The following is a 21,845-nucleotide window of genomic DNA, read 5'->3' on the forward strand; positions in this document are numbered from 1 at the left end:
GGACGTTTGGACAAAGAAAACAACTTTATATAAAGGAAAAGCGTCTTCTATGCAAAGCAAAATCAAATTCGTATTTCAAGGACATGAAATCTTTGGCCTCACGGCAATATTTTTTTCAGTGCACAGAGTGCATACACGAACTGGTCTGACATTTGCTATAAAACAAACAAAAAAAACACTGTAGAACAATTCTATTTTGCGATTTTTTTGAAATTTTAAAAAGTTGACTATGGACTTTTCCACCTTTATACTGTTTTAAAATCTGGCAATGTCTACTTTTCGAAAATTAAAAAAAAATAGACTTTTAAAATTTTTGGCTGTTTTAAACTTTGAAAATATGGTTAAATCATTTTTTTTTGCTTTTTCCACATTTGAAAATATCTACTTTTCGATTTGTTGACTTTTTCAACATTTGAAAAATGAACTTTCTTGAAGACTTCAAAAAGTCGACTTATGCTTTTTTTTCAATACTTTTTATACTCATTAAAATTTTCAAGGATACATATTTGTTGAAATCATTTAATGAAATTTAAAGACAAAATACCCTAAAAAATCGAACTGGTCTGACTCAGCTATAAAACAAGCACTGTAGAATAATTCTATTTGCGATTTTTTTTTTAATTTTAAAAAGTTACCTATGGACTTTTCCACCTTTATACTGTTTTAAAATCTGGAAATGCCTACCTTTCGAAAATGAAAAAAAATATACTTTTCAAATCTTTGGCTGTTTTAAAATTTGAAAATATGGTTAAATCGATTTTTTCCTTTTTCCACATTTGAAAATATCTACTCTTCGATTTGTTGACTTTTTCAACATTTGAAAAATGAACTTTCTTGAAGACTTCAAAAAGTCGACTTATGTTATGCTATGATCACACTGGGCAAATATTTGACAGAAATCAAAAAAGAATCCGTCGCCACAGCCGAAGCGGAAAACATATTTAGCTCATATTGGATATATAACATAATGGTAGGATTATTTTCCAAAAACCGTATTCAGATATTTGGAAAATGATTCTAGAAAAATGTTTGACACTCATTTTGGTCAAATATTTGCCTAGTGTGACCATAGCCTTAGATTTTTGATATTTTTCAACGATTAGTCGGAAAGTCGGTTTTCGACTTCTGTATACCTAATCCTGTGATTGAGAAAAATGCCAGTAGAGAACTATCGTAGGTTTAATGATAAGGTTTAATCCAAAGGTAGGTGCTCTGACACTTAACTAAATAAAGGGTGATTTGTTAAGAGCTTGATAACTTTTTTTTTTAAAAAATCGCATAAAATTTGCAAAATCTCATCGGTTCTTTATTTGAAACGTTAGATTGGTCCATGACATTTACTTTTTGAAGATAATTTCATTTAAATGTTGACCGCGGCTGCGTCTTAGGTGGTCCATTCGGAAAGTCCAATTTTGGGCAACTTTTTCGAGCATTTCGGCCGGAATAGCCCGAATTTCTTCGGAAATGTTGTCTTCCAAAGCTGGAATAGTTGCTGGCTTATTTCTGTAGACTTTAGACTTGACGTAGCCCCACAAAAAATAGTCTAAAGGCGTCAAATCGCATGATCTTGGTGGCCAACTTACCGGTCCATTTCTTGAGATGAATTGTTCTCCGAAGTTTTCCCTCAAAATGGCCATAGAATCGCGAGCTGTGTGGCATGTAGCGCCATCTTGTTGAAACCACATGTCAACCAAGTTCAGTTCTTCCATTTTTGGCAACAAAAAGTTTGTTAGCATCGAACGATAGCGATCGCCATTCACCGTAACGTTGCGTCCAACAGCATCTTTGAAAAAATACGGTCCAATGATTCCACCAGCGTACAAACCACACCAAACAGTGCATTTTTCGGGATGCATGGGCAGTTCTTGAACGGCTTCTGGTTGCTCTTCACTCCAAATGCGGCAATTTTGCTTATTTACGTAGCCATTCAACCAGAAATGAGCCTCATCGCTGAACAAAATCTGTCGATAAAAAAGCGGATTTTCTGCCAACTTTTCTAGGGCCCATTCACTGAAAATTCGACGTTGTGGCAGATCGTTCGGCTTCAGTTCTTGCACGAGCTGTATTTTATACGGTTTTACACCAAGATCTTTGCGTAAAATCTTCCATGTGGTCGAATAACACAAACCCAATTGCTGCGAACGGCGACGAATCGACATTTCACGGTCTTCAGCAACACTCTCAGAAACAGACGCAATATTCTCTTCTGTACGCACTGTACGCATTCGTGTGGTTGGTTTAATGTCCAATAAAGTAAACTGAGTGCGAAACTTGGTCACAATCGCATTAATTGTTTGCTCACTTGGTCGATTATGTAGACCATAAATCGGACGTAAAGCGCGAAACACATTTCGAACCGAACACTGATTTTGGTAATAAAATTCAATGATTTGCAAGCGTTGCTCGTTAGTAAGTCTATTCATGATGAAATGTCAAAGCATACTGAGCATCTTTCTCTTTGACACCATGTCTGAAATCCCACGTGATCTGTCAAATACTAATGCATGAAAATCCTAACCTCAAAAGAATCACCCTTTATGACACTAAAACCCTATTTTATTTAGACAAAAAACTGTATTGCTATGATTTTTTGATATTGAAACTGATTTTCTAATACCGTTTTTGTCTTATCTTCTTCTTTTGCAGGTTTTGGTTGAGAAACTATTACGCTCTTGTCCAGATATAAAAAATATATATTTACTAATACGACCCAAAAGAGGACATGAAGTATCACAGCGTCTCAACGAATTACTCGAAGCACCGGTATGTAAACAACCATTAACCCCCATTTTCATGAAGCTCCGTTAGTGCTACGTTAGCTAACGAACTTTTAAACCGTACACATATCTGTCATCCCGCCTATATATTCTATATGTCAGTTAGACATCTAACTGCTAAAAATTTTTCAGTTAAAATTAACCGGAGAAAAGATATTTCCATTTTACTTTCTGTTAACTGGGAGTTAAAGTCTAACGGAGCTACATGAAAATTACCGTAATAGATATAATATAATTGGTTAAAAAAATTTTTCTTATTTATTCATTAATAGCTTTTTGAAAAATTAAGAAGAGAAAAACCAAAGGATTTGAGTAAAGTTATTCCTATATCAGGCGATATAACATCTGAAGAATTGGGTATTTCCGATAGTGATCAGGTAAGAGAGAACAGCATAAACTACAAAAAATATATATTTTTATTCCATAACAATCAAAGTTCATAGCATATTACACAGAAAAAAATATCACCAAAATATTTACAATTAAAAGATTGATTGAAGTTCCAAAAATTTCAATTAATAAATTAATTGATGCGATTAACTTTTTACTCAAGATAGAAACATTAAGTTAATTAAATCATAATTGAACATTTTAAGATGTTTAATTAAAAAATTAATTGATACAATTAACTTTATAATCAAACTCAGAAGAGTAAGTCAATAAAGAAGGTGATGGATTTTTTTTTTAATTTTTAACTAAAAATTAATTTCAAACAATCATTTTTTTAATCAACCTATAAACACTAAGTCAATTAAGAATGTAATTGCAAATAGTTAGGTTCATAATGAAAAAATTAATGGAGTTTTGCAATCAACATAAATTAAAGTTTTAATTGAATCAATTAATTTTTTAATCAAGTATTTTTTTAATGTCCAATTAAAACTGTGATTGATACTATCCTTTTCGTTATTAAAGATTGATTTTTGTTTCAATTAAAATTTTTATACCCTCCACCATAGGATGGGGGTATATTAACTTTGTCATTCCGTTTGTAACACATCGAAATATTGCTCTAAGACCCCATAAAGTATATATATTCTGGGTCGTGGTGAAATTCTGAGTCGATCTGAGCATGTCCGTCCGTCCGTCTGTTGAAATCACGCTAACTTCCGAACGAAACAAGCTATCGACTTGAAACTTGGCACAAGTAGTTGTTATTGATGTAGGTCGGATGGTATTGCAAATGGGCCATATCGGTCCATTTTTACGTATAGCCCCCATATAAACGGACCCCCAAATTTGGCTTGCGATTGCTCTAAAAGAAGCAAATTTCATCCGATCAGGCTGAAATTTGGTACATGGTGTTGGTATATGGTCTCTAACAGCGTTGCCGTTTTGGTCCGATCGGACCAAAATTGGTCCAAAAGATTTCTAATTTTTAAATTTGGTCCGATGGTCGGACCAAACGAAATTTGGCCCATTTTGGTCCATTTTCATAAATTTGGTAAAATTTATAAATTGTTTCTAGTATTTAAAATTTCTATCACATATTCATTAGTATATGTGCACTGTCGTGAAGGCAAAGATTTCATGTGCTTAAAATACGAATTTTGATTATTTCTCTGAAATAAAGTTTTTTTCCTTGTCTATAAACTTTTCAATGAAGTCCTTATAGTTAAGTATCCTAACATGAAAGAAAATTTCGTTTTACTTAAGTCAAAATGGATTTAATATTTCTGAAAAAATCTTCAAAATTAATGATATCGTCTTTAATATTGTTGACGTTTTGCAGTTTGACTGTAAAACTAAAAGCGTTTCAAATAGGAGATGTTTTCACACACATTTTTTAAAGTCGTTTTTTTACTTGAAACAAAATAATTTTCAATTGCAGTAAAAGAGCATTGTGACGTAAATGTGTCCTCACTTCAAATCTCTGCTTCTGAAAAAACAGTGAACCCACCAGGAAGAAAACTTTTGGTTGATTTTAGAAATTTTTTTAAATTTTTAGAAAATTTTAACTAAACGGTATTACAAACGCTGGCATCACGCCAATATCACAAAAATAAGTAAATATTTTTCGACAAATTCAAGAATATTTATTAGACATAATTATTTTTTTCATTTGTTAAAGAAAATTTTGTAGTTTGAAGGAAAAGATTGGAGTTCAAAATTGCAAGAATGTCTTTAGTGACATAGGAAGTTCACGATGGACGCATTTATAGTAAAATTTACAAATTTAAAGAAATAATAATAAATAATTAACTATGTTGTGAGAAATGCGAATTTAGTAAATCTTAATGCTTAACTTGTGTATAATTTTGTCCTGTTTTTTAGTTAATTTAACTAATGTTAAATTGGCTTTAGTGAAATAGAGAGTTCACTTTTTTTAAAGACAAAATCTTTGGAGCCGTGAGTTTGTTTTCAGTGTGGTATTAGATACCATTTCAATCACAGAAAATCGAATAAAAATTCGCGTTGATGTCAACTACAATTGACTTTAAAATTCAACCTTTTCACAAAGTAATTTTTTTCAAATTTAAAAAAAAATTGAAAAGTCGATGTTTTGGTGTCAACCACTAAATCATATCAGTCCTTTCTGATTTACTATACTTTTTTAATAAAAGCACTAAGTACAACAATAAAATATTTTTTAAAGCCTGTTTCTTCAAAATTGGAAATTTGGTCCGCTGGAGGGAATTTTGGTCCGATTTTGGAAAAGTTTTGGTCCAAAATAAAATTTCGTAGTGGCAACGCTGGTCTCTAACAACCATGCAAAAATTGGTCCATATCGGTCTACTTTTACGTATAGCCCCCATATAAACGGACCCCCAAATTTGGCTTGCGATTGCTCTAAGAAAAGCAAATTTCATCCGACCCGGCTGAAATTTGGTACATGGTGTTAGTATATGGTCTCTAACAACCCTGCAAAAATTGGTCCACATCGGTCCATAATTATATATAGCCCCCATATAAACCGATCCCCCGAGTTGGCTTGCGGAGCCTCTAAGAAAAGCAAATTTCATCCGATCCGGCTGAAATTTGGTACATGGTGTTGGTATATGTTCTCTAATGACCATGCAAAAATTGGTCCACATCGACCCATAATTATATATAGCCCCCATATAAGCCGATCCCCAGATTTGACCTCCGGAGCCTCTTAGAGGAGCAAAATTCATCCGATCCGGTTGAAATTTGCAACGTGGTGTTAGTATAAGGCCGCTAATAACCATGCCAAAATTGGTCCATATCGGTCTATAGTTATATATAGCCGATCCACAATCACACAAAAATTGGTCCATATCGGTTCATAATCATGGTTGCCACTCGAACCAAAAATAATCTACCAAAATTTTATTTTTATAGAAAACATTGTCAAAATGTTATTTCTATAGAAAATTTTGTCAAAATTTTATTTCTATAGAAAATGTTGTCAAAATTTTATTTCTATAGAAAATTTTTTCCAAATTTTATTTCTATAGAAAATTTTGTCAAAATTTTACTTCTATAGAAAATGTTGTGAAAATTTTATTTTGTCAAAATTTTATTTCTATAGAAACTTTAAACTTAATTATATACGTATTTAATCGGCCTTTTTAGTTTAATATATACCACGTATGGACTATGTGGTATATATTACGGTGTTAGGAAGTTTTAAGATACCTTGCCATCGGCTTAAGTAGAAGTTTCTACGCAATCCATGGTGGAGGGTACATAAGCTTCGGCCTGACCGAACATACGGCCGTATATACTTGTTTTTGAATCAATTATATTTTTAATTAAATATTTTTTTTCAAACTCAATTAAAATTTCAAGTTGAAAAATTTTCGTGATATTTTTTCTGTGTATGTTTGAAGCTATGATTATTACTAATATAAATAAATTCCCTTAGTTTTTGTTTGTATATATTTAATTAAATTTATATGATTTCTTTTTTTGTCATCTCCGTAGGCTCTATTGTGTCGCAATGTCTCGATTGTATTTCATTCAGCTGCCACTGTTAAATTCGATGAAAAGCTCAAATTATCAGTTACAATCAATATGTTAGGGACAAAACGTTTGGTGGAACTATGCCATCGTATGATGTCCTTAGATGTAAGTATATAACCGCAATTTAATATTGAATAAAAAAACCAAATTTGTAATACATATTTCACTATTTCCACCTTTCTCTCCCTCTCTTTGGTCAGGCATTAATTCATGTTTCCACTGCCTATTGCAATTGCGATAGAACCGAAGTATCTGAAGTAATATATGCACCACCTTATAATCCCGATGATATTATATCCTTAGTAAATTGGCTTCCGGAAGATACACTTGATAAGGTAAGAGACCGGATGACGATGATAGGAAACGATATTGAAAAAAAATCCATCTATATAAGCTAGTTAGCCGAACAAGTATCTCTTTCCTCTAAAGAGCATTTGTGCTTTTTTTTAAATATATCCTCTATATATGTATGAAAGAGTTTATATGTGTGTCTGGTTTTTCTCATATCTCTTACTCTCTATCTCTCTCTTAAATTCAGCTTACCCCCTCATTGATTGGTGAACGTCCAAATACTTATACATTTACAAAAGCCTTAGCTGAACATATGCTACTCAAAGAGGCCGGTAATCTTCCAGTTGCCATTGTGAGGCCATCTATAGGTGAGTACGAACACACGCATCCACATATATACACACTTGAAAGAAGATTATACTTACGATTTCTCATATTTATTTGTTGTTGTTGTTTTTGCAGTGACTGCCAGCTTAAATGAACCCTTTGCCGGTTGGATAGATAATCTAAATGGTCCCACTGGACTATTATCAGCCATGGCCAAGGGTATTTTTCGCACTATTGTATGTGAGGAGAATTGTATTGCCGATGTGGTACCTGTTGATATTGTGATTAATCTAATGATAACGGCCGCCTGGCGCACAGCATCACATAAAACTGATAATTTATTAATTTACAATTGTTGTACCGGCCAAAGACATCCCATTACATGGGGCACATTTGTTAACTATGCCGTTGATCTTGCGCGCAAACATCCATTGGGTATGTATATGATAAAAAAAATGTGAAGAAAGTATTTATTTTTTTGGTTTTGATCCGAAAGAAAATCTAGGACATTGTTCATAAACGCAAACATTTGACAGACGATTCGGTTTCCCTTATAGCCGATGTACCAACACATCGAATTTTCTAAATGTGCTAAATGGGTTCTTCCTTCTCATTCTAGTCAGGACCAGAGATTAAGGTCAACTGCTTTGCACAAAGAAAAAATACTTTCTTCCGAAACGAAATTCTAGTCAGACGAAAGAATTTATAAGAAGCATTTAACAATTTGCTCCAATAGTTTTTTATTTGCTTGGAAAGAAAAATGTCTTTCCTCACAAAAGAAATCACGTTTTACAAAGTATCTTCTCATCATATTTCGATAGATCTGTGAAACTTTTGTTTTAATTAGATTTATGCGCTTTACAGACTATCAGTTATTCCGGACGACAGTGCAAGTTTCGAACATATCCCATATATTGTGCACATATAAGTTAAGTCCGAAGGTATACTCGATACTGCTGCTTGTTTATGGTATCGATAACACATTTACCGATTATTTAGTCATCGCCGACAAGTCGTATCGATCCGACACATTGTAAGATTCTTTACAAACACCGACATTCCGTCCGGAATAACTGATAGTCCTTAAAGCGCATTAGACAAGTATAACAGAACATTTTCTTAGCATACTTTTAGGCTCAAACTCTTTTATATGTAAAGGAATTAACCCTGGAAAGTCATCCTTATTTTTTGTACACTAACGTCATCCTTCGTCATTTTGACTACGGCTTATTTCAAGACGCTATAATTTACTTCGTAAGCAAAAATGAGAACCAAAATTGAGTTTATTTTCTTATTCAATTTTTTTTTAACTAGTATAAAACAAAAATTCATAAAATGATTGAATTAGTATAACATAAATTTATCATTTCCCAATCGATTAAAACGCATTTTAAATCGAAAATGAAATTACGCGTCGTCGTTTTGACGAAGGATGACTGTCCAGGGTTAATCACATCTCTAATCTTGAGAGGAGCTAGGATCAAAATTTGCAAAAAAAAAGTAATACGTTGCAGAGGGTTATGGGTTCAATCCCAGTTTCGACCTAGCACCAAAAAGTTTTTCAGAGGTGTATTATCCCCTCGCAGAAATGCTGGTGACATTTCTGAGGGTTTCCAAACTTCTCTAAGTGGTTTCACCGCAATGTGACACGCCGTTCGGACTCGTATCACGGTTGCCACAGTTGGTAGAATTCTACCAAAAATGGTAGATTGTGGTAGATTGGTAGAATTCTTGGTGTTTTGCTAGATTTTGCAATGTATTCCTCTCCAAAAATTTTCTATTGGAATAAAATTTTGACAAAATTTCTATAGCAATCAAATTTTGAAAAATTTTTCTATAGAAATAAAATTTTGACAAAATTTCTATAGAAATCAAATTTTGACAACATTCTCTATAGAAATAAAATACCAAAATGTTCTATAGAAATAAAATTTTGACAAAATTTTCTATAGAAATAAACATTTGACTAAATTTTGTATAGAAATCAAATTTTGACAAAATTTTCTATAGAAATAAAATTTTAACAAAATTTTCTATAGAAATAAAATGTTGACACAATTTTCTATAGAAATAAACATTTGACAAAATTTTGACAAAATTTTGTCAAAACTTTCTATAGAAATAAAATTTTGACAAAATTTTGTCAAAATTTTCTATAGAAATAAACGTTTGACAAAATTTTCTATAGAAAAAAAAAATTGACAAAATTTTCTATAGAAATAAAATTTTGACAAAATTTTCTATAGAAATAAAATTTTTACAAAATTTTTTGTAGAAATAAAATTTTAACAAAATTTTCTATAGAAATAAAGTTTTGACAAAACTTGCTATTGAATTTTAATAAAAATTTTCTGTAGAAATAAAATTTTAACAAAATTTTCTATAGAAATAAAATTTTGACAAAATTTTCTATAGAAGTAAAATTTTGACAAAATTTTCTATAGAAATAAAATTTGGACAAAATTTTCTATAGAAATAAAATTTGGACAAAATTTTCTATAGAAATAAAATTTTAACAAAATTTCTATAGAAATAAAATTTTGGCAAAATTTTCTATAGAAATAAAATTTTGACAAAATTTTCTATAGAAATAAAATTTGGACAAAATTTTCTATAGAAATAAAATTTTAACAAAATTTTCTATAGAAATAAAATTTTGTACAGAAATAAAATTTTTTCCAAATTTTCTATAGAAATACAATATTGAAAAAATTTTCTACACAAGATTTTTTTGTATGGTATTGAGCTAAACATAGAATCGGGCAGCACAGATTGATAAGAGAGATGTTATCAATCTGTGCGGACGCCAATCGTACGTGGAATTCAGGGACAAGAAGTCGAAACTCCGTAGAGTTCAACATGGAGTTATCCAGGGTAGGTGATATCTCCGGCACTGTTTAATATCTACCTGTCTTCGATTTCCCCTCCTGACGGCGTCGAAATTGTATCATATGCGGACGACTGTACAATCTGGCATCCGGGCCCATTGTTGATGGCATATGCGATCGCTTAAACGTCTACATTGCTGATCTTATTAGTTATTTCACTGCTAGAAATTTGAGGATATCTGCCACCAAACCACTACATGGACGGCGGAAATGCGTAGGCAGTTGAGTGTTAGAGTCGATGGCGAAATAATTCCGACAGTAAACTACCCCAAGATACTCGAGGTCACATTCGACAGCCTTTATAAGTCGTCTGCCCATGCCACTGCATAAACAAGGTCCTCACCTTGTTTATGCAGTGGACAAAGAAACTTTGCTGACTACTTATGTTATAAGGCGATTGGCCGGTCAGAGAGACCTCCCACGGCAGACTAGTGGTTTTAGCCCAATTAAAATCAGGCAAGTGCAGCCGCCTCAATTCCTACCTATCAGTGATTGATAGCAGCGTAGCTGACGTGTGTCCCATCTGTAACCAAGGGCCACATGACACTCGCCACATGACACTCGCCACATGACACAACTAAGAAAATACCGTTTTTTTAATATACCTTCTGAACTGATCGTTGAGTTCATCTTTCCCCCAAATGTGAGGGAAGGAAATTAAAATAAGCACAAACATTCATTAAACGAGAAAGCAGACTCGACCAGTAAAACAGTTCTATAACAAAAGTGTTGAGACATCCGCTATAAAATTCTGGGTTGATGTAAGCGAGAACTGAGAATAGCTCAATACGAGTCCCGAACTAAATTATGTTACAGTACACAATCCACTTCCAGATCTCTAGGCTAAACAGGATTTAAGTAACCACAAAATTCTTTATCGGTGGACCACTGATCAATATCCAGTGAGCAGATTTGAGAGGTACTGTTGGACTCGCATTTTCCTGAAAATAACACAACTGGCATGTGGCCTAGGAACAAATCCTGCAAAAAAACACAACTAATTTAAACCAATATCCTTATAAGAAATTTCTTTGAGTTTGTACTAAGAGCAAATATGTAATATATATTTGTTTTTAATTTTAATTTTCAAAAAATATTCATTGATTGATTGAATAAAATGAATATGTATTGATTTGTTTTATTTTTCTTTTTACAGAGGGTTGTGCTTGGTATCCAGGTGGTTCACTGCGCAGCAATGCTACCATGAACACTGTTAACGCTTTTATTGTACATTATATACCAGCCTATATATTGGATGTAATGGCTCGGTGTATTGGTAAGAAACCTATGTAAGTATTGAGAAAAAAGGAATAACAAATAATGTTTAGAAAGTCAAAAATTAATTAAATTTATTATTTATTTCTTTTACGCTTTTCTAGCTTTGTTAAAATCCAAAATAAAATCGCCAAAGCTGTTGAATGTTTGAATTATTTTGCCACACACGAATGGCAATTCAAAGATGACAATGTGTGCGCATTACTTCAGACCCTGAGTCCAAAAGATCGCGATAATTTCGTTTTCGATGTGACCACAATTAATTGGGAAAAATATATGGAACGATATGTGCTTGGCTTTAGAGAGTTTCTGTTCAAACAAAAGCCACAATCATTACCTGGAAGTCGAAAAAAGATGATGAGGTAAGCGAATGAATTCTTTGTATAAATTAATTTAAAATTAATTTAATTAAATTTAATTTAGAATATTTTAAATTTAATATATAGTTCTTAATTTGTTACATTTTCCAAGCAATGATACTTTTGCCATAAATATTTAGTGAGAAATTTTAGGGTGATAGCTTCTTGTTGCTAGTGTCCGTATAAAAAAGTTTATTATAATTTGTAATTATAATAAATTAAGTAATAAATAAATAAAGTTTGATCCCAAATAATTAACAAACAACATCGTGTTCACGCTTCTAATATTATCACTTTTTCCTTCGCATAGCATAATGGATTCAAGCGAATACATGTAGCGCCTAAAACTATGCAACGAAAGTTATCTATAATACGTAAATCCTGCACTGTAAATTTCAAGTGGTGATTTTTGATAAAATATATCTTTTTTCTCTCAAATGATTATTAGATTTTTTTCAATTTAATTTGAAACAAAGTGATTTAATAATTCCATAAAAAAGAACTGATGTAAATTCATTTAATATTTATTTATTTTGTTATGAAAATGTATGAAACTTTTTGAAATGTTTTTTTTTTTTTTTAACTTAGATTACAGTTCTTTAAATTATCATTGAGAAATAAATTCAAACTAAGCGAAAACCTGTATTATTTTTAATCTCCTATATAGTGGGTATTGGTAGTCAAAAGATTAATAATTAAATCTCTGATAAATTAATCTATATTAATATGCAAATACACAGAAATAAAATCGATTATCGATACATTTGATAAATTAAATATTTAATAATAAACTAGCGTAACCCAGCCCGTTTCGCTGCGCCTCCCGAAGCAATTTTTCGTTAACTTGGTCAACCATATCCTTCGATCTGAAAACAAATTCGGAAAGATTTGAACTCTTTTAAAGAGTAGGGTCAGGGGAAGTGTGGCACAAAAACTGAAGTAATTAATCACTCCATGGTTTCCACACACGTGTCCCGTACATTAAAAAAAAAACAGGTATATACGGCCGTAAGTTCGGCCAGGCCGAATCTTTTGGACCCTCCACCATGGATTGCGTAGAAACTTCTACGAAAGACTGTCATCCACAATGTAATTACTTGGATTGTGGTAATACTTACCGATGGCAAGGTATCTTACAACTTCTTTACATCGTTTTCTAAATTGTGAGTTAGTCCATACATGGTATATATTAGACAAAAAAGGTATATATAGGGAAGTCTACAAATAATTACGAATCGATTTGGACTTAGAGAGCTATGGTACTTAGAGAGCCAAAATTGAAATATGGGAGTCGCTTATATGGGTCCTAAAGGGTGATACGGCCAAAATTTGGTCAATATAAACTTGACGTATTTCTTTCAATTTTGCATTTAAAAAACCTGAACACCCCTCATTTTGAAGGTGTGTGTGTGTAGAATGTTGCTCCTATTTTGATTTTGGAATTCACTCCTCAGTTGTCAAAATGCCGTCGAAGCAAGAAGAGCAGCGTATCCAAATTTTGCTCGCGCATCGCGAAAATCCGAGCTACTCGCACGCAAAGCTGGCAAAATCGCTAAAAGTTGTCAAATCAACCGTTACAAATGTAATTAAAGTGTTTGGCGAACGTTTGTCGACAGCCAGGAAGTCTGGATCGGGGGGAAATCGAAAACCGGAAGCCGCTGAGACGACAAAGAGAGTTGCCGGTAGTTTCAAGCGAAACCCTAACCTCTCTCTCCGAGATGCCGCAAATAAGCTGGGTGTATCGTCTACAACCGTGCATCGAGCCAAAAAACGAGCCGGACTATCGACTTACAAGAAGGTAGTGACTCCAAATCGCGATGATAAACAAAATACGACGGCCAAAGCGCGATCCCGGAGGCTGTACACGACGATGCTGACGAAGTTTGACTGCGTGGTAATGGACGACGAAACCTACGTCAAAGCCGACTACAAGCAGCTTCCGGGACAGGTGTTTTATACGGCGAAAGGAAGGGGAAAGGTAGCAGATATTTTCAAGCACATAAAACTGTCAAAGTTCGCAAAGAAATATCTGGTTTGGCAAGCCATCTGTACCTGTGGCTTGAAAAGCAGCATTTTCATAGCTTCCGGGATTGTCAACCAAGAAATTTACGTGAAAGAGTGTTTGAATAAACGTCTGCTGCCTTTCCTGAAGAAACACGGTTGTTCCGTTCTGTTTTGGCATCTTGCCATTACGGTAAAAAGGCCATGGAGTGGTACGCCGCCAACAACGTACAGGTGGTTCCCAAGGACAAGAACCCTCCCAACACGCCAGAGCTCCGCCCAATTGAGAAATACTGGGCTATTGTCAAGCGGAACCTAAAGAAGACCCAAAAAAACTGCTAAGGACGAGCAGCAGTTCAAGGCAAACTGGCTTTATGTGGCGAAGAAGCTGGACAAGGTGGCCGTACAAAATCTGATGGCAGGTGTCAAGCGTGAGGCCCGGCAATTCGGATTTGGAAAAGCGAAAGCCTAACTGAATATTTTTCCTGAATTTTATACTAATTGAACTTGAAAAAGAAATTTAATTTGATTTTTTAAATAAACGATTTCACCGATTTACACACGTTTTCCCTTGACCAAATTTTGACCGTATCACCCTTTATATACAATTATGAACTTGATATGGACCAATTTTTGTGTGATTGGTGATCGATTTATCTGAGGGCTGTATATAACTATAGACCTATAGACCTAGACCTATAACTATAGATATGGACTTAGTTAGGCATGGTTGTTAACGGCCATATACTAGCACAAAGTACCAAATTTCAACTGACTCGGATGAAATTTATTTATAAATTCCAAATTTATAAATTCCAAAACCAAATCTCGGGATCGGTTTATATGGGGGCTATATATAATTATGGAGTGATATGAATACCTGCATGGTTGTTAGATACCATATATTAACACCACGTACTAAATTTCAATCAGATTGGATGAATTTTGCTTCCCCAAAAGGGACCGATATGGACCAATTTTTGCATGGTTGTTAGAGACCATATACTAACACCATGTATAAAATTTCAACCGAATCGGATGATATTTGCTTCTCTTAGAGGATCCGTAAGCCAAATCTGGGGGTCCGTTTATATGGGGGCTATACGTAAAAGTGGACCGATATGGCCCATTTGCAATACCATCCGACCTACATCAATAACAACTACTTGTGCCAAGTTTCAAGTCGATAGCTTGTTTCGTTCGGAAGTTAGCGTGATTTCAACGGACATGCTTAGACCGACTCAGAATTTCACCACGACCCAGAATATATATACTTTATGGGGAGCCATCGTGGTGCAATGGTTAGCATGCCAGCCTTGCATACACAAGGTCAAGGGTTCGATTCCTGCTTCGACCGAACACCAAAAAGTTTTTCAGCGGTGGATTATCCCACCTCAGTAATGCTGGTGACATTTCTGAGGGTTTCAAAGCTTCTCTAAGTGGTTTCACTGCGATATGGAACGCCGTTCGGACTCGGCTATAAAAACGAGGTCCCTTGTCATTGAGCTTAACATTGAATCGGGCAGCACTCAGTGATAAGAGAGAAGTTCACCAATGTGGTATCACAATGGACTGAATAGTCTAAGTGAGCCTGATACATAGGACTGCCACATAACCTAACCTAACCTAACCTAACATATATAGTAGATAATTTAATTGGCATGAGTATCTAAATATATAGAACTTTAAATTTTTAAATTTTTTAAATTTTAAATTTTTTTTTCAAATAAAATTTCAATTAGAGTTTAAAAAATATTCAAAACAAAATTAATTGCTTACATTTTTAATTGTTGTTCGTGATTGATAAATTCAATTAAATTCTTTTCATGCATCAATTAAATATTTAATTATTTTTATATAAATATTTAATTATAATAGATATAATTAAATATTTATATAAAAAATACATTTAATAATTATTTTTTATTACAAAAAAATGATTACCATCGAAAATTGTGATTGTTTTTGTGTTTTTTTTAGGTAATTCTTTTTAAAAAAAATTAAACAAAAATATTGTTTTTGTTTTTCTCTCATTTCAGATTGTATTATATCGATATATTAACAAAACTTTTTATGGTCATTTGTACTTGGCGTTTCCTGATGTCACGTTCAAAACGTTTGAATGCCTTGTGGTCATCGTTTTTACAAAATATTTTAAAATTAGTGCGTTTAATGCCATTTTTGTAATATAATTTATAAACTACAAAACAAACAAACAAACAACCAACCAACCAACTACTCAATTATTACTTTTTGGGGAATGAGACAAACAAACAGACATACATAATTTTACATTTACAAAACAAACAAATACACACTCACACACAAGAACAAAACCAACATACAGACACATACACCCATACATATTTAAGCATCTAGTTTGTAATTAAGATTTAAATTTTTGTTTGTTTTTTTTAGTTACATAAAATATATATTTTTTTTTATTTTTGTGTTTTTATTATTATTATTTTTTGTTTATTTTAAAATAATAACATTTTATTTTAAATTAATTGTTTTTATATGGAAAGTGCGAATGATTTGTATTTATATAAATATATACATAAAAAAAATAATTATATTATTATTATAATTATTATTACATATATCATAACTAAATTAATTCTTTATTATTGTTTTATTATATATTTACCTACATTTACTATTATAAAGTTTTTTTTTTCTTATTTGTAATTATTACATGAAATTAGAAATAAAAATTAAGGCTTTTTCTATTAGATAACGTGAGGGGATCGAAAGATTTCATAACAGAATTACGAAATAAACAATAAACTTTGAAACCCGAAAGGTAACAGGTGGTGTGAGGAAAAAGGATATAAGTGAAACATGAAAATATCAGGGATATATTTCCAAATCTTGAATATCTTGGATTTATACAGTATAGACATTTCTCTCAAATTAAATTACATTTCTAAATTAAATTGTTTGTTTTTTACTAAATATACTTAAACATAACAGAAAATTTTGAAATTTCCATAATGCACATCTTCAAAAATATCCTAATTATTATATTGAGGATTTTGGATATAGGTTTCACTTTTGTTTATCAATTCTATATTCTATTTCCAAATCTTGAATATTTTGGATTTATACAGAATAGAAATTTCTCTCAAATTAAATTGCATTTCTAAATTAAATTGCTTGTTTTTTACTAAATATACTTAAACAGAAAATTTTGAAATTTCCATAAAGCACACTCAGAAAAATCTTCAAAAATATCCTAATTATAATATAGAGGAATTTGGATATAGGTTTCACTTTTGTTTATCAATTCTATATACTAAAATATCTGAAAAATTTTTAAATTTCTCAAATTTTCATAATTTATTAATTACAATAAATTACAGTTCTAAATTATTATTTTTTTTTTTTTGCTAATTCACACACAGAAAATATATCCATAATATCCCATATATTATATTAAAGGGTTTGGATATGATTTCCATATTTGTTTATCAATTCTTTATACTAAGATATCAAAAAATTTTAAATTTTCTCAAGTTATCATAATTAAATTGATAAAATTTATAAGGGTTTAACTTTTGTTTATCAATTCTATATTTTATTCTATATTCTATTTCCAAATCTTGAATATCTTGGATTTATACAGAATAGAAATTTCTCTCAAATTAAATTACATTTCTAAATTAAATTGTTTTTTTTTTAATAAATATACTTAAACAAACCAGAAAATTTTGAAATTTCCATAATGCACACACAGAAAAATCTTCAAAAATATCCTTATTATTATATTGAGGAATTTGTAAATGGGTTTCACTTTTGTTTATCAATTCCATATACTAAAATATCAGAGATATTTTTAAATTTCTCAAATTTTCATAATTTATTAATTAAATTCTAAATAATTTTTTTGCTAATGCACACACAGAAATTATATTCATAATATCCCATATATTATATTAAAGGATTTGGATATGATTTCCATATTTGTTTATCAATTCTTTATACTAAGATATCAGAAATTTTTGAATGTTCTTAAGTTATCACAATTAAATTTATGTTCTCAAACAAATTTATTGAATAAGTTATCCACAAATTTAAAAATTTTCGATTATAACACTAAGACGAATTGTCCTAGTGTTATTTCGTTTTTTTATGAAGACAAAAACCATGGTTTAGTAAAAACTAAGATAAACATTTTGAAGTTAAAAGTGACTATCAAAGTAGCAATACAAAATGTTATATTAAAATTCCAGAAGAGTTGATCTTTCAAAAGCATATATTATTTTGCAGACGATATATAGTTTGACATCACTGAGAGTCAGGTCGAAATATGTGTGCGTTAGAAAATCTATATAAAAACAAAAATCGCATAAGGTTTTCTAAAGTTATCATACCAACAATAAATTTTTGAAACCTAAATGAATTGATATTTGACAACGTCAATCCACTTGTTATGGGTAATTAACCGCACTTTTAGAGTACAGTTAATATTTTCATGTGTGCATTCAAATGATTTTAGGAAATGATTTTGAATGTCCAAAGTTATGGATTTTTTTCTCTAAACTATTAGTCACATGTATATGACCCATTGATTTTCAATTAAGTCAATTAAGTTTCTTTTGGAGGGGTATCACCTATTCATAGAAATTATAAATGTATCCATGTTTGAATACCAATCTATTGAATTAGCGAAATAAAACTACAAAACTTCTTGCTAGGGACCGGAAAAAATTGCACATTGTATAAAATCCAAAATGCACACATAAATCACCTTTACCCAGTTATAAGGATATAATATAACTGAGTAAAGCGGATGGTTAGAAAAACGTATATCAATTACTTGAGACGTAAAACAAGCAAATGAATTAATTAATTTTTTTCCTATAATTATTTGAATCATATCTCATGAAACACAGAATACACAAAAAAAAAATGATAATTGAAAGATAATATCTAGAAATAAAAATTTAAAAGGTTTCTTATCAGTATATCAATACGTTGATATAAAAATTCTTAAATAAATTAATAACAACATAATTGATTTTGAAATATCAATCATGGTTTCCTGTCAACCTATATGCTGGCTTTATTAAAATGAGAAATATTTCTGTGTGTGCAATTATATTCCATAAAAACTTCTATATTTAATGAGAACCCAAAATCTAAGAACTTGAATTTATAATGAATTCCGACTTCCGATTTTTTTTTAAGAATTTTAATGGCCTCTAGGATTTTTTAAATTATAATAATGATTTTGTTTACTATAATTTCATTTTATTCTCTCCCTTATTATTATTTCCAATCTCACGCCAAATGTTTCACTTATCACTTCAAATAATCACTTTATAATAATTTCCCAAACACCACCACCACCACTGAATTAAAAACAACAATAACGAACTATTTTTATTAGTTGTATAAATTATTTATTAAATAAGAAAGTAAAAGACATGTAAACATTTTTCAATATTCTTCAATATCCAATTTCTACAATTCTTTTGATTTTTCTCGAATTTCAATTTTCAAACTATTTATAATTTCTACAAAATAGTAACATAAATACCCACACGAAAGCATACTATATTCTCGCTAATTGTTTATTTTTTTTTTCTCTAAAGAAAATATTTATAAAGAAGAAGGTAACAAAAAGAAAAACAAGCGGAAAAAAAATTATTCACAACAAAGCAATTCTCCTTAAACTATTTCTAAAATTACAATCTAAACAAAAAGATGAAGAACAACAAATTATAGTTGTAGTCATTATACAAAAAAAAAGGAAAGAACAACAAAGATTATAAAAAAACTACCACAAAAAATGCATAAAACCTTAGTGCAGTTTTTATTATTAACTAAATAAAAAATAAAACAAACAAAAAAAGAAAAAAATAATGATGCTTATTGTTGCTTTAAACAAAATATATAGTAAAATTACAAAAAAAAATATATAAAATAACTTAATTGGTATTATAAATAAAAAAATAAAAAACGAAAAGAAATAAAAGAAAAAAAAACACAACAAATAAATTTAGTTTAAACAATTTTTACAAACGTTATTATTAAACGAAACAAAATAAAAAAAGAAATAATGCTAATTTAATTGATAAAACAAAAAACAAAACATTGACATTTGCAAATCATACCGACAACCAATCCAGAAGAAGACAACAACAAAACCAATTAACAAAGAAACATCCATTAGATTTATTACAAACAAAATTTAGAAAACCCAAGAAAAGAAATTATTAAATAATTATACCTAATTCTATTATTTAAAGAAAGAAAAAAAAACAAAATAAAACAAAAAATGCGTAATAAACAAAAGACATTAGTTCTTTACTGAAATACACAACATGTAATAATGATAATTACGAGTAAAGGTGAACAAAAACATACATTACGAATTTTGTCTTTGAGTTTTTAATTTTTGGGGAATCGCAGAAAAAAACAGCATTAATATATTTTATTGAATTTGGAAATATATTCACTCACAAAAATAATTGAGTCATTTAAAAAAATGTATGGACTCAATTAGTTAATTAATCAAAGTAAAAATCTGTTGCACAAATTAATTGAATCTTAGAATTTTTAATTGCATCAAAAAATCAATTACAAATTTATTAAATCAATTACTTCCGAGATCGAAGTAAAAACAAACTATTTTTCTGTGACTGAGAAACATTGGGTTTCAATGGGGATAATAGGTAAGTGTAATGTTGCCAAAAACCTACAAAACAAAAAAAAAATCATATTAAAAAAATTATTTCTATAGAAAATTTTGCCAAAATTTTATTTCTTAAGAAAATTTTGTCAACATTTTGTTTCTATAAAAATGTTTGTCAAAATATTATTTCTTAGAATATAGATACAAAAATGTTATTGCTATAGAAAATTTTGTCAAAAGTTTGTTTCTATAGAAAATTTTATAAAAATTTTATTTTTATAGAAAATTTTATAAAAATTTTATTTTTATAGAAAATTTTGTCAAAATTTTATTTCTATAGAAAATTTTGCCAAAATTTTATTTTTATAGAAAATTTTGTCAAAATTTTGTTTCTATAGAAGATTTTATCAAAATTTTATTTTTATAGAAAATTTTGTCAAAATTTTATTTCTATAGAAAATTTTGTCACAATTCTATTTCTATAGACAATTTTATCAAAATTGTATTTCTTTGTTAAAAGTTTATTTTTTAAAAATTTTGTCAAAATTGTATTTCTATAGATAATTTTGTCAAAATTTTATTTCTATAGAAAATTTTGTCAAAATTCTATTTCTATAGACAATTTTATCAAAATTTCTATAGAATTTCTATAGAAAATTTTGTTAAAAATTTATTTTTAAAAAATTTTGTCAAAATTTTATTTCTATAGATAATTTTGTCAAAATGTTATTTCTATAGAAATTTTTGTCATAATTTTATTTCTATAGAATATAGATATAAAAATTTTATTGATATTGGAATATTTGTCAAACTTTTATTTCTATAGAAAATTTTGTCAAAATATTATCTCTATAGAATATAGATATAAAAATTTTATTTCTATAGAAATTTTTGTCAAAATTTTATATCTAACGAAAATTTTGTCAAAACTGTATATATATAGAAAATTTTATCCAAATTTTATTTCTATAGAATATGGACAAATTTTGTCAAACTTTTATTTCTATAAAAATTTTTGTCAAAATACTATTTCTATAGAATAAAGATATAAAAATTCATTGATATAGCAAATTTTGTCAAAATTTTATTTCTATAGAAAATGTTGTCGAAATTTTATTTCTATAGAAAATTTTGTTTTAATTTTATTTTTATAAAAAATTTTGTCAAAATTTTAGTTCTAACGAAAATTTTGTAAAAATTTTATTTCTATAAAAAATTTTGTTAAAATATTTTTGTAGAAAATTTTGTCAAAATTATAGTTCCATAGAAAATTTGACAAAATTTTATTTCTATAGAAATTTTTTTTGAATGTTATTTCTAGAAAATGTTGTCAAAATTTTAGTTCTATAGAAAATGT

At 29.9% G+C, this 21,845-nt stretch overlaps 1 protein-coding gene across 4 annotated transcripts in view; it reads left to right on the plus strand.

The window, feature by feature from the left end:
* The window catches only part of LOC142240962 (putative fatty acyl-CoA reductase CG5065), a 174,263-nt gene extending 157,445 nt beyond the window's left edge, over positions 1–16,818 (plus strand). For all 4 annotated transcript variants that reach the window (XM_075312707.1, XM_075312709.1, XM_075312706.1 and 1 more), the window contains exons 3-11: positions 2,647–2,763; positions 3,050–3,154; positions 6,666–6,809; positions 6,905–7,039; positions 7,243–7,363; positions 7,458–7,757; positions 11,367–11,499; positions 11,590–11,847; positions 15,885–16,818. In XM_075312707.1, the coding sequence (XP_075168822.1) occupies positions 2,647–2,763; positions 3,050–3,154; positions 6,666–6,809; positions 6,905–7,039; positions 7,243–7,363; positions 7,458–7,757; positions 11,367–11,499; positions 11,590–11,847; positions 15,885–16,032 (1,461 nt within the window). In that variant the 3' untranslated portion in view covers positions 16,033–16,818. The remainder of the gene's footprint in view (positions 1–2,646; positions 2,764–3,049; positions 3,155–6,665; positions 6,810–6,904; positions 7,040–7,242; positions 7,364–7,457; positions 7,758–11,366; positions 11,500–11,589; positions 11,848–15,884) is intronic.
* Positions 16,819–21,845: the final 5,027 nt, after the last annotated feature.

This window comes from Haematobia irritans, chromosome 5 (assembly GCF_050003625.1).
Source record: "Haematobia irritans isolate KBUSLIRL chromosome 5, ASM5000362v1, whole genome shotgun sequence".
Taxonomy (NCBI): domain Eukaryota; kingdom Metazoa; phylum Arthropoda; class Insecta; order Diptera; family Muscidae; genus Haematobia; species Haematobia irritans.